At 40.9% G+C, this 14,233-nt stretch overlaps 1 protein-coding gene across 2 annotated transcripts in view; it reads left to right on the top strand.

Moving 5' to 3' along the window:
• SVIL (supervillin) overlaps positions 1 to 14,233 on the top strand; it is a 241,688-nt gene that overhangs the window by 159,667 nt on the left and 67,788 nt on the right. For both annotated transcript variants that reach the window (XM_036252906.1, XM_036252902.1), the window contains 3 exons: positions 638 to 695; positions 805 to 956; positions 3,424 to 4,096. In XM_036252906.1, coding sequence (XP_036108799.1) covers positions 638 to 695; positions 805 to 956; positions 3,424 to 4,096 — 883 coding nt within the window. The remainder of the gene's footprint in view (positions 1 to 637; positions 696 to 804; positions 957 to 3,423; positions 4,097 to 14,233) is intronic.

The following is a 14,233-nucleotide window of genomic DNA, read 5'->3' as shown; positions in this document are numbered from 1 at the left end:
ACAGTAATTACTTTGTCCATCATGCACCTAAATTATAGCAAGGAAACGTGTTAATGCTTCCTTCCAGTGAAATCTGTGGGAGAGGCTAAAGAACTGTGTTAATCGACATGCTACATCAGGTACCCCTGGAAACACAAGCAGGTGGTTCCAGAGAGTCACAGGATGAATGATGGGGTGAAACAGGAGTGTCGTGTCCTGCTGCTGCAGTTTGCTGATGGGTGTGTGAGGAGTGGCTTAGTGTTAGCCTCTACTGTTGCAATTGTCAATGTAAGGCTGAAAATATTTTCTAAATCTAATAACAGTTAAAAATAGTTACTGAGATTTCTGCTTGCTAGAGAGATCTTACTGGTTAGGCCTCTCCTGACTCCCCTGGATGAAATGCAACTTACTCTTATCACTTTGTCCCTTACTCTCAGGGCATTACTTCTTAGCCCGACCTGTGCCCTGTGTGTGTGTGTGTGTGTGTGTGTGTGTGCGCGTGCGCGCGCCCCTCATTTGGCACCTGCCCTCCTCACTAGAAGACAGCCTCCAGGAAATCAGGGACTGTATCAGATTTGTGTCACTGTCACACAGGAAGCCAAGAGCAGAAATAGGAGTTCAATAAATGCTGGACTATCTTTTTATTCTTTTGTTTTAGTTGCAGAATTAAGACAAATCTTTGAACCAAAGAAGAAAGAATTTTTAGAAATGAAAAGGTAAGTTATATATTGTATGTAATTTGCAAGTAGAAGCGTTTGGCAAAGCAGTATTCAGTTCTCCCTTAGAATTGATTTCCATTGCTTACTTTTTTGGTGTCTTGCACAGAAAAGAAAGAATTGCCAGGCGCTTAGAAGGAATTGAAACGGACACCCAGCCCATCCTCTTGCAGAGTTGCACAGGGTTAGTGACTCACCGGCTGCTGGAGGAAGACACACCCAGATATATGCGAGCCACAGACCCGGCCAGCCCCCACATCGGTGAGCATGCCCTGGTGGCCATCGTCAGGTCCTAGGCAGGCTGCTCCAGCTGTTCCACAGAACCTTCTTATCTAATGGTATTGGAAAGAGGGATACTCCACGAAAGTGAATTGTGTAGATGTAATTGTTTATTATTATACCTATTTGTTAAAAACTTCAACAACACATTCGTGTCAGCTCTGTCCTGCCTCACAGGAGTGGTCTTCTGCTATCACAAGTGGCACACTGTAGGGTAATGGATGACTAGTCATTTCTCCCCCTAACCCGGGACCCCTCAAGAGCAGGAACTGTGTCTTTCTCTTTACACCCTCGGGGCCTTGGCACAGGACCTGTCTGCTGTCCGAGGTCCTCAGTAAAAGTTTGTTTGGTAAAGGACTGAATGAGACATGTTTAAACAGAATGGGCACAGCTGCTCTTAGGAAGGAACATTAGGGCAGAGCTGGACCTTGAATGGTTAGGATTCCCACTCTATGTATTTATGTAACAGACATTCTATTTAGGTTATTTTAATATATGTAATTTTAAATGTATGGCATATATATTTCATATGAAACAGTATGTCAGACATGACTTAGCTTTCCCTTGATTACTCACTCATTGTTGGGAGCATCAGATATTCAACTTGACCTTGGGAGAGAGTGACACATTCAGGTCTATTCTTTCCACCCCCATCCCTGGCTCTGCAGCTCTGAGATGCTACTTTGTATAGCCAGTGTTCTCCAGTTTGTCCCTCAGGAAGGGATGCTGATCTCACTTCATGATGCCATTGGTTTGCTAATCTCTACAGTGCTTCTCTTTCATGGCAAAAAAAACTAGAGAGCTAAGATTTTCTTAAATTACATACATGAAGAATCAATAATACATAGAGTACCAAGTTTATAGTCAAAAATAAAACCTAGTATATATAAAATGTTTGTCTATGTATTATATAATCATTTAAGTATCACATGATAGTGAGAAAAGGAAGAGTTATTTAATAAAATGGTCTTGGAAAAACCGGTTGTTGTGGGTGGGGGAGGGAACATATTTTTCTTCTCACTTCACACTAAACACAAAGTAAGTTCTAATTAATTACATAATTAATTTTAATAAAATTAAAAGCATGAAAACATAGGTGAATACATAATTCAAGTTGAATTGAAAAGGACTTTCAAAATACAGAAACAGCTGTTGAAATCACAAATACCAGGTCAGTCGACTTGACTACATAACAATTGATATCTGTACTCCAAAGAAAATATTACAGGTAGACTGTGCAAGGAAGTTAAACAAGCAAGTTTGAAAATATTTATAAGATAAATACATTTACACAAACCAATAAAATGACACTATGAATTAATAGAATATAGAGCAATAAGCTTGACCAGATATTTCAGAGAAGATACAGATAATACAAATGGCTAGTAAATAATCGAAAAATGCATTTAATCTCTTTTTCTAGTAAGCAGGAAATATTTTAAATTAGCACTGAATGTTTATAAGAGAGCAAATAGTGCAGATTCAAGTGTAAATTGATGCAGACTTTATAGAAATTAATTTGACAGTCTAACATGTACCTTAAAATGATTTACTCCTGATAAAGCAGTTTTACAAGTCTGTTGTGGTAGTAATCGGAAATTACTGCTTAAAAGTTCAAAACAACTTAAATGCCTAGTAATAGGAAAAGAGTTCTATTAATTATGGAATGCTTGTTGGATAGAATATTATGAAGCCTTAGAAGAATGTCTTCAAAATAAGATTTCCAAATGTTTTATATAGAACATGAATGTTATATAAATGAATTATTTTATATAGAAAAAAGTAATCAATTTTATAAAAGACTAGGAGGACTATATAGAAATGTTAGGCCAATTACCAATTTATTTATTATTGATTATAAAAATTAGTGATTACTGGCAATTTGGGGTTTCACCTTCCATTGTTTTCATGCTGGACATTTTCTTTATCAAGCATGTGTGCAATAATTGAAAAAATCTACTTCTGTTTAAAAAACCAACAACAACCACCTCGTGACTGTTGACGTGGGCCATTATTGTTATGATTACTCTCAGATCCTTAAAACCACAGTCCCTCACTTGTCAGATTACAGCAGTTTAAAAATCTGTTATCTTTTTCTAGATGACTCTGAACTCATCCTCTGGCCTCACACATGAAATATTAAACTCAAAAACAAAAACAGTACATCAGTAAGGCGAAATTGGCTCTGGGCAAGGACTGAAGAGCTCTTGGGGTGGGGGATGGAGCTTTAGTTGAGCCCATGCTTTCCATGGGTTTCTGAGACCGTAGCACTTTCCCAGTCTGTGTGTTTCACTGTAGATCTCCAACTTCCAGCATCCCAGGTAAACCGTTTAGCTAACCACACCTGTGTGAGGAACTGGTCCTTCACAGCCCGCATTCTCAAGTGTGTATTATGCACAGAACAGAGTATAGTAAATATGTCTTCGTTATCCATGTGCTCTTCTTGTAGGCCGATCAAATGAAGAGGAAGAAACTTCTGATTCTTCTTCAGAAAAGCAGACTCGACCTAAACACTGCACAGAAACTTCAGGTGTCCATGGTGACTCATCCTATAGTTCAAGTATGGACACCCAGGGTCTTGAGTCCAAAGCTGAAAGGATCGCAAGGTACAAAGCAGAGAGGAGACGGCAACTGGCAGAAAAATATGGGCTAACCCTGGATTCTGAAGCAGATTCTGAATCTCTGTCTCGATATACCAAGTCCAGGAGGGAGCCAGATGCTGTTGAAAAGAGGGGAGGAAAAAGTGACAGGTCGGCTGAGTCCAGCAAAGATTTTAGTTCTCTGTACTCCAGGACTGAGATCCCAGGTCGCAAGACCAGCGTGGCTGAATCCCAGGAATATGCCCTCCAATCCGGGGATGGTGTTTCTGACACAGAGGTACTGCTCAACATGGAAAACCAAAGACGAGGTCAAGAGCTGAGCGCCACCAGGCAGCAGGCCAGCGACCTGCCCCCCACAGTTGAGAGTTCCTCTTCCTTCCCGTTTTCTGGGCAAGACAGCTCCTTCAGTGAAGTGCCAACATCCCCAAAGCAAATGCACAGTGTGGCCCTCTCCCCACCTGGGCAACCAGCCTCCCCAAGCCAGTCTGGTGACCCGCCACTCCCCACTGAGGCTCGATCCAGGTAAGCATTCAGCCTGCACTGACCACCATCAATGCAGAAGCCCCTGTGTCTTCTCTTTGCCTCAGAGTGTCTTAAAGTCTGGGTATTCTTGGCATTCTGTGGAATCTGGGCTCACCGCAGAAATAATATGATATATGATTTTTTAATTTTCACAATATCAAAACAGGTGCCACCAAAGCAGGAAGCCATTTTGGTTTGTTTTACTATTTAAAAAATAAATAAACTGAACAGGTGCCATGGGTATACTTTCAAGGATGTCTTGTTTTAGGACCCTTCTTTTTACTGTTCCTTACCTGCCTTTTAACAGTTGTCTTTTTCTTTATTTGTTTTTCTGTAATCATACCCAAGACTTTTTGATGATTGCTTTTGTTGTCATTTAAAATCCCAAAGCAGAAGGACCCCCATTAACCAATGGAAGGGTCTCAGTTTAGGGTAGGAGGTGTGACTATCATATTACGGTATATACTGACTATAACTGTAACATAGAGTTATGTGAGTATATCAATACACTAAGAAAACAGCTGTTCATAAGAATGCAGTATTAAAAAGATCAGCCATTTGGAGAAGTCACTGTGTAATAAGATCAACCAAAGACAAGAACAACTCTCATTTGCAATAATCAGAAAAGTCATAAAATCAGAAAGTCAAATACCAGAAGAGAATATTTGTTTCTTTCTACATTTAAATTTATAAATTAAATTTTTAGATATAAATTTAAAAAGTGTGGTGACCATATTTAAAATGTAATTTACTTAAACATCCTACTTTAAGGTTTGGAGTAATTGTCTAGGTCAACTAGGTCTAGGTCACTCATCAGTGTATTTTTTAGCTCAAATATTAAGTTCACAGGTGATTGGAGGAGGGATGAGAACCTAAGGTCAAGCCAATTTATTCTGAAGAAAGAAATGTTGGAAAATACTTCTGTTTATTTCACATTAGGACAGAGCAGCAAATGTGATCATTTTTAAGTAGAAGTAATACATCTAAAACAGATCATTTTAATTCTTGAAGTTTATTGAGGCAGAGATCTGTTTTTACTTACTTGATCATCCACATTGAAATATTTAGAGACATTAGCTTCTAAAGTAATTAAATACTATAGAACCTGAGATTGTATTTTGAGGGCCTTTGTTCAACCTTTGGACTGTATTTGATATTTAAGGACTGTGACCTATTGTCTTATATTTTGAAAAGAAAGTCTGGTGTTTGGGAAATTTGCATTTCCTAGTAGAAACAGTGTTCTTGGCGTAGTTAATCTCTATCAAAGAAAATTATTCATGTGCTCTATGAGCAGGACAAAGAAACGCTAACATTCCAATTTAGAAAGAAAGAGATTTACAATTGCCTGGGTTAAAAAATAATGAGGAGTCTCCTTTCTGATCGCAATCGTGAAAACTGTTCAAGCTGTCATCACAGCATCTAGGTTCTCCATCCAGATCACATACAGTAGATTCTCAGTGATATTTTGAGTCAGTTGCAAAAATAATTAAAACTTGGGTGAGTATTTCAGGTAAAAATACAGGATATTGAATAGTTTTGTGTGAGTTAAAATCTGAATATTAAAAAGATATAATATAACTTAAAATCTTTGAGCCATTTCTTTCTAGGTTATTTGAAGAGCAGTGTTACTGAGAAGTTTCCTAAGCCTAATGTTAGCCTCAAATTGCCTTAATTTCATGAAGAAAGGCTTAAAAGAATTAGGAAATTGTGAAGGAGTTCTTGAGGAGGCCCATGCTTTGTTTCTTAAACCGTTCAAGGCATATAGTTCCATGATTTATAGGCAAAGAAATACACATAATTTTTTATATAGACAGGAAATACCTGCACTATCTTTACATTTAAAATAATGGGAAATACTATGTGGCAAGTATGACATTAAAAATAATTAAGATTTATTTCATATGATGGCAGTTGTTCATCTTATAAAGATGGACTTCAAAGGGTTACCATTCTGCCAGCTGTCTTCTCTCCAGTGCCCGGTGGTTCAGGTGTTAGAAAGTCATCGTTGTCTGATTTCCATTTGTGGGGAAGAAAGACAAAAAGTACTTTGTGAACTAAAACACTGATCAAAGAAACCTGGTTACCCAATAACCATGAGTGAAAAAAGATGTCATCCAATATGGAAACAGGTAACAGAAACGTTTAAGAAGATTAAGGAATGACAAAAAAAGTCTCTACAAATAGCAAAGCAGTTTAGTAGCACATTTCATCATGGGTTTGTTCTATCATTGAAATAGAACGTTGTTCTCACTGCTATACTATACTTATCACCAAGCTTTTTCAGGATTTCCAGCTGTTAATCTCTGAGTTAACTCATTGCCATTTTGTCATTTTATTTTGTGCTCATAAGCATGAGGCTGTTTTTGTTTCATTAATTAAATATGAATACATCACTCATGCATATACCACCACAGGACTACCTACAATGGCCTGAAAAGTCACATGTGAGCCAGATATCAAATGCTCAGTTTCTGGATGTACTTACATACCCTGACACATGTATATGCAGAACAAGCGTCCGTTCTTGTACTCACTGTTCTATGCTGCTTTTAAGCTTTATATGCTCAAAAACAATCTGTAAGGCAATATTTAGCTGAGTAATAAATTAATTTAGAATTATTTAATGTTTAGTTTATATGATAAAGAAGACATGTATTATGTATGTGCAAGGTGGTACAAAAGTAGGTTTACAGTTGTCTGTATGGAAAATAACACAATAATTAATAAATAGTAATACAGGAATAAACTCTGTATTTGCATACTCACAACTGTAAACCTACGTTTGCCCCACCCTGTATATGTATAGATTACAGTGTCTTTTGCTCAGAAATTTTGTTAGTTGCCTGGGAATCAGATGAAGTGAGTTAAGAACATACTTAGTAACAGGGTGGAGTATAAGAACCTCCCAACCCCCACTTCCTAATCCAGCCAAGTCCAGTAAACTTGAAATTTAGAAATTATGTTTTCTAGAGAGGTAGTATTACTAATATGAACCATTCCTTGTGACTTTTAGCATAAAATTTAAAGTCATTTGGGGCCATGGATTATTCAAATTTTTAAAAATCTGAGCTTCTGATACTGTTAGAAATCCTGAATCAAAGCTCTTATTGAATTTGTTTCTTTGTGCATCTCTTGTTATTAAAAAATAAATAGCCCTGGCCAGTGTGGCTTAGTTGGTTGGAGTGTCATCCCATACATCAGAGGGTCTCAGGTTTGATTCTCAATCAGGGCACTGCCCAGGATGTGGGTTTCACCCCTGGTCAGGTGCATGCAGGAGGCAACCAATCGATGTTTCTCTCTCACATTAACGTTTCTCTCTCTCTCTCCCTCTCCCTTGCTCTCTCTTTAAAATCCATAAAAACATATCCTCAGATAAGGATTAAAAATGAATGAATGAATGAATGAATGAATGAATGAATTTTTTAAAATGCACCATATTGGTTACTTCTGTAGTGGAGATGCTGTACTCACCCCACAGCTGCTGTTCTCCCGAGTGTCCGCTGTGACCCTCTCTTCGCAGCTACGTGACTGGGGAAGAGGAGAACGTCTGATTTGCTAGTGGGGATCTCCTCTAGAAAACCCTTGTTCATTTTCTTTCTTCCTCTACCGCAATCTGCATCACTGTTCTCACACTGAACAAATTGTAACATTAGTGGCCATAAAATGATTATGGTGGTTTCATGCAACTCTGATGCTGACCTTTGACCTGGGACAGCTGCCATTGGTAAATGATGGTTTGGCTAGGGCTCCCAGTAACACCAGAGAGCTATGGATGGGCTCAGGAAGATAGCCCAGGACACCCTCCAGAATGAACCTTTTCTGCAGCACTGTGACAAGTAGACTGGGCCACCTAAGAAGGAAAGAGGCTTGTGCTGTGTTCTAATAGTTTATTTCTGATTGCATTGTCTCTGGGGAGAGGTGTGACTCTACAAACTATCCCCAGAGCCTCAAGCTCATTGTTTTAGTTAATTGTCTGTGTACCTGCATTGATAGAAATGTCCACAAGAGAGTGATGCTGAGGGAGATGACTGCCTCTTGACCATCAGCATTGCTGTCTCTGCCTGTCTCTCTGGTGGCAGGAAGGTGGTGGAACATGTGCCCTATGTCATAGCAGAATGTCCTGAAAAACAGAGACTTCTGTGGATCTATTACCTGCTCTCCAAGCACTGACTGTTAACATATGCTCAACTCATTCCTGTTTTCTTTTCATTTTATTCTCTTCTCACTGGTAGGCATCAATTTCTGTTCATTGACTTCAGTATGAATATGTCACCCAAAATACTTGCTACTGTGTCCTGAAAATTTAAGTATCTGCCAGATTTTAAATGCAGAAATGTGCCTGTGCGTGTGAGCTTTTGCCTGTGCGTATGTCCAAAGCCATCATTAGTACTTCTTCCAAACAAGCAACTTTAGCAAATAAACTGTTTATTTTAATGAGATGCTAAAGTTAATGGCCATTTTTCTTAAGCTGAATAATGTTGTTTTTTTTAATTTTTAAATAATTTTTCTTTATTGATTTTAAAGGGAGAGAGAGAGAGAAACATCGATGAGAGAGAACATCGATTGGCTGCCTCCTGCATGCCCCCTACTGGGAATTGGGCCCACACCCTGGGCATGTGCCCTGACGGGGAATGAAACCAGCGACCTCTTGGTTCATGGGTCGACACTCAACCACTGAGCCACACCGGCAGGGCTGAATAATGTTTTATAATTAGAATCTGTTACATAATTAGAGCTGGACACCCACAGAGTGAAACTAATGTTATTGTGCTGGACTTGACCTCCGTTTGGTATCAGGAAGCACTGTTTCAGTCTGTTGACTCTTAGGGGTCATCGGGAGTTAAGGCATATCATTATATATCGAGGGACACCAATCCAGGGCAGCTCCTGTCCTCTGTGACAACTGAGGGTGAGTTCTTATTTCCTGGTAATATAATTCTCTGCCAGCCTGTTGCCACATCATAATAAAGGTTCTGTTACACCCAGGTCACCATCTCACAACTCCCTCATCGACAGGAACCTGTATCCTCTCCCAGGGAAGGTAGCCTCTGCCCAGTGGGAAGTTGACTCCTCCAAGACCCAACAGAATAGATATTTTATATTAGAGAATTTTAAAGTCTTAGAAACAGAAGTAACCCCAGAGATTATTTAATTCAAAAATATATTTTATACCTGAAGAAACTAAAGATAAAAATACTAGGTAACCAGCCCTGGCCGGTTTGGCTCAGCGGTTGGAGCGTCGGCCTGTGGTACAGAGAGACCCGGGTTCGGTTCCCGCTAAGGGCACATACCTCGGTTGCAGTTTGTCCCCGGCCCTGGTTGGTGGTGCGGGTGGCAGCCACTCGATGTGTCCCTTTCACATCGATGTTTCTCTCTCTCTCTCTCTCTCTCTCCCCCTCCTGCTCTATCTGAACAAAAAATGGAAAAATGTCCTCGGGTGAGGATAAAAAAAAAAAAAAAAAATACTAGGTAACCAGATTAAAACCACATAGCTACTTTGACAAAACTGAGCCCATTATCCATAATTCATTTATTTGTTCAAGTTCTCTGAATCCATCAGTTCTTTCCATTATATTCTGCTCTTGCTATTTATGTCAGTTCTAGTTCTCATCATAGTAGAAAAAAAGAGTTTGCTGCTTTTGCCCTTTGAAGGTGAGAGATTAGGAAAGAAGATTAGGGGAATCAGAAACAGTTTGTGTGGCGTTACATAAGGTATTAGGAAGCCTTATCCTCATAAAATGAGAACTTGTAGTCTGGGAGGATTCCAGTTCGTAGGCATCCACTCATCAGTCCATACCTCACAGGTATTGTTTTATGTGTTAATTTCAGCTCTAAGGTAGTTTTGAAGAAAATTATTTTGAGCCATTGAGCCTTCTGTGTGCCAATCACTGTACTTCTGGCTGGGCATACCTTTTTTTTTTTTTAAAGTCTGGGAAATAACTACAGCACAGTGGGGCAATTAGGGTTCTAGAAGACAAGGTTGGATGCCATGGAATACAGAAGTGGTGTATTACTTCTTCCCCCTTGGAGAAGTGATCATAATTGAACAAAGTCCTTAAGAATATGGTGAGTTTGCAGGACTGGAGGGGGCTGCCCCAGGCAGGAGGGCACAGACGCCCACTGTAGACCTAGAAGGAAGGAGACGAATGAGGCTGAGAGCCAGATGGGGGCCGATCCCAGAGTGCCTCAGATGACACATCAAGACATTTGCCTTGTGGACAATGAGAAGTGCCTGAAGGATTTTAGAGCAGGATGACTGATTATGTACTTTAGCTCACTCTGGAGGAGTGTGGAGGGTTGGTCTGAGGAGAATTGATTCCAGTCGTGGAGGCCACTGGTGTGATGCTTGCAGTCACCCAGACATGAGGTAATGAGATCTCTGGTTCCAAGTCAAGTTTTGCAGTTGACTTGGTCCTATTTGGCATTTAATGAGATGATCTGGAAGATATTGATGCTAGGGTGATCAGGTTTCTGGAAGTGGGATTGTAAATTAGTTTGGTGACATAGAGAGACAGGAGGGAGGGATGGAGCAGGAAGAGATGAGAGGGCCCTGGCCCATGTGTTCAGTGGTGAGTGTCAGCCCACACATCAAAGTGTTTCGGGTTCTATTCCTGGTCAAGGGCATGTACCTGGGTTGCAGTTTTGGTCGCTGGACCCAGTCGAGGTCATTTGGGAGGCAACCAGGTGATGTGTCTCTCTCGTATCAGTGTTTCTCTCTCCTCCTCCTCCTCCTCCTTCCTCCCTTCCACTCTGTCTAGAAATTAATGGAAAAATTACCTCAGGTGAGGATTAACAAAAGAGAGAGAGGGGGGGGGGAAAGGAAGGGCCAGAGAGAGAGTGCAGGGAACTGGAGCAGGAGGCAAGGGAGCACACGTACCTGGGACAATGGTTGGAAACTAACAAGATGCAACTTAATAAAGTTCTGTATTTAGAGGTGGGAAAAAACAGTGTACAAGGTCAGGATGGGGGAAACCTGATTTAATAGTAGTTCATGGAAAACAGACCTGGGAGTTTTAGTTGACAGCAAGTTCTTTATGTGACTACCAACATGGCTACTCCAATTTTGGGGTACATTAATGAGGTGAACTGTCAGTAGCACAGGTGATCCTGGTCCACCTGTCATCTGCAGTGTCAGATGACATCTGGGTCTCTCATTCTAATTGAGCTGCTGACAAATGAGAACACGTCCAGAAAGTCTACCTTCCCGTCTGCCCCGCTTTCTTGACCTTTCTAAGCTTTGATAAACCTCTCCCTGTCGTAACAGAATCTGGAATCAGTTTTGGAATCTCTTACACATTCTCTGGTACCTAGACTCTCAAACCTGTCAGAATTTCTTTTTCCCAGTGCAGTTATAAAGCTGGAGCTTGGCTTGGCATAGGGATCCCTAAGTTATCAGTCTGGCTCCTCAGTGATGATTATTCTGCCAAATGGGAAAAGAAGAGAGAGATCATGAACCAAATTAGGTATCTCACAAATTCAACTCTCACCTACACCACATGTCTTAGGAAGAAGAACATTCAAATGCTCAACATCCTACAAGACTGACATACCCAGGAAGGGATTTTAAAAATTTTGTCGCCCTGGCCGGTTTGGCTCAGCGGTTAGAGCGTCGGACCTGCGGTCCGGAGAGACCCGGGTTCTGTTCCCGCTAAGGGCACGTACTTCGGTTGCAGTTTGTCCCTGACCCTGGTTGGTCGTGCGGGTGGCAGCCACTCGATGTGTCCCTTCACGTCGATGTTTCTCTCTCTCTCCCTTCCTCTTTCTCCCTCCCACTCTATCTGTACAAAAAATGGGAAAATGTCCTCGGGTGAGGATTAAAAAAAAAAAAAAAAAAAAAATTTTGTCAAGATTCTCCCAAACCATGAATGGCCCCATGAATTTGGTAGTATGCCAAGTTGTAATATTGGCAAGGAAGATTTCAATGACAACGTTACTTCAGTAGAAGCCTTACTAGATGCATAGATACCTTAGTCATTTTCTTATGTCCTTTCCTGCTATTGCCCAGCATCTAGCACATACCAATTGTTTCCATAAATCATTTTTGAATGAATGTTCTGCTGCTTTCTGTTTTCTTAGTGTCATCTATAGCAGTGCCAATCTGCAAACCATTTATCAGCCCACTACCTATAGGGACTTGTGCCTAAATATAAATGTGGGTCTTTTCCTTTAGCCACAAAGTCATGCAATGAAGAAAAAGTCAGCTGCACTGAACAGCAGGCCGGCGATGTTCATTTTCTGTGGTGCAAGCCTTTTGTCTAACCGTGGGCCAGTGGCACCACTCAGCAGAACGCGCTTGAGTAGCACTAGTTTATGCTATGAGGCTTTTTCCACTTTGAGGTAGAATTCTTGTATTATGCTCGAGTCGGTGTGCTCATTAACATTGTTAAACTGTGAGTGGGAATCAATAAGTGAGCAAAAAAACCGTTGCCTGCTTTAGAGGCCTGGCGAACTGAACCTCAACACTGAAAGGCTGCTTCTGGGCTGGTCCCATGACTAAGGCCATTGCGTCCCTGGATTGCTTTGTTCTAGGAGGGGCTGTTCGAATCCAAGCAGGAGACATGGAAATCCAAATACATCTGGGAAGCACAAACTTGATCCATTTTGGAAGGCCCACCACAGCCTTTCCTCAGACCCCAGAGCTTTCTCAGACAGTTCTCCGTCTGTCTGCACAGCCCTCCTGCCATCCCCCCTTCCTGGCTGAGGTCGCCACATCTCTATATTCAACAGTGAGATTAGCTCGATGAGATGGAAGAAACTGGTTATCTCACATGTTTATCCTGCTTCTGCTCCAAAGTCCTCACTCTGTAATTCAACAATGCTGTATTTTTTAATTGGGGTGTAATATACATCAAAATGCACAGAGTTTAAGGATGATGCCGGCTGGTGAGTTTTGGAACAAGTATAACCTTTACCCCAGTCAAAACAGAAAAGGTTTCCATCACTCCTGTGCCTCTGGCCTCCAACATTGATTCTTGACTCTACTTAGCTGTCATAGCCCAGTCATTACATCGTATAAAACGAATCCTTCCCACTGTTTGAATTTTTTTTTTTTTTATCCTCACCCAAGGATATTTTTCCATTTTTCGTACAGATAGAGTGGGAGGGAGAGAGAGGAAGAGAGAGAGAGTGAGAGAAACATCTACGTGAAGGGACACATTGAGTGGCTGCCACCCGCACGACCAACCAGGGCCGGGGACAAACTGCAACCGAAGTACGTACCCTTAGCGGGAACTGAACCCAGGTCTCTCCGGACCGCAGGCCGACACCCTAACCACTGAGCCAACTGGCCAGGGCCCACTGTTTGTATTTTAACTAAGCCTTAATTATGAAAAATAGTTAAGCATAATATTAAGGAATACTGCATAAAATAACAGCATCCATGCATGATTTAAAGAGATAAATAGCCCTGGCCGGTTTGGCTCGGCAGTTAGAGCGTTGGCCTGCAGTCCAGAGAGACCTGGGTTCGGTTTTCGCTAAGGGCTTGTACCTCGATTGCAGTTTGTGCCCTGCCCTGGTTGGGGTCGTGAGGGTGGCAGCCACTCCATGTGTTCCTTTCACATTGATGTTTCTCTTTCTCTCTCTCTCCCTCCCACTCTACCTGAACAAAATTAGAAAAATGTCCTCGGGTGAGGATAAAAAATAATAAAAAATAAATAAATAAATAAAATAGATAAATAGAACCCAAGACATCATTCCACTGTCCAGATGTGGGTTTTTTTCATATTTTTAAAAATTAATTCATTCATTTTTGTTACAGATGTTTCTCCTTTTTCACCCACTGATTCCCCCCTCCCCCCTCCCTGTCCTGTCCCCAGCTTTGTTGTCCATGTCCACTGTTCATGCATACATGCATATAAGTTCTGTGGTTTATATCTCCCCCATCACCCCCTCTTCTGGGGATTGTCGGTCTGTACCCCACTTCCACGTCTCTGGGACTACCCCATTCCTCAGACTGTTATGTTCATTATATTCCACACATAAGTGAGATCATATGATACTTGTCTTTCTCTCGCTTGTTTCACCTGCTATAATATAATTTCTCCAAAACAATGCCAGAAATTAATTTTGTATTTTTATGCAATGATGATGTTTTTAATCTGAGGTTGGGCATCTCCTAGGCAGTACTATGTCAAGTTG

This window comes from Molossus molossus, unplaced genomic scaffold, assembly GCF_014108415.1.
Source record: "Molossus molossus isolate mMolMol1 unplaced genomic scaffold, mMolMol1.p scaffold_m16_p_1, whole genome shotgun sequence".
Taxonomy (NCBI): Eukaryota; Metazoa; Chordata; class Mammalia; order Chiroptera; family Molossidae; genus Molossus; species Molossus molossus.
This window is presented reverse-complemented; position numbering and strand designations above follow the sequence as displayed.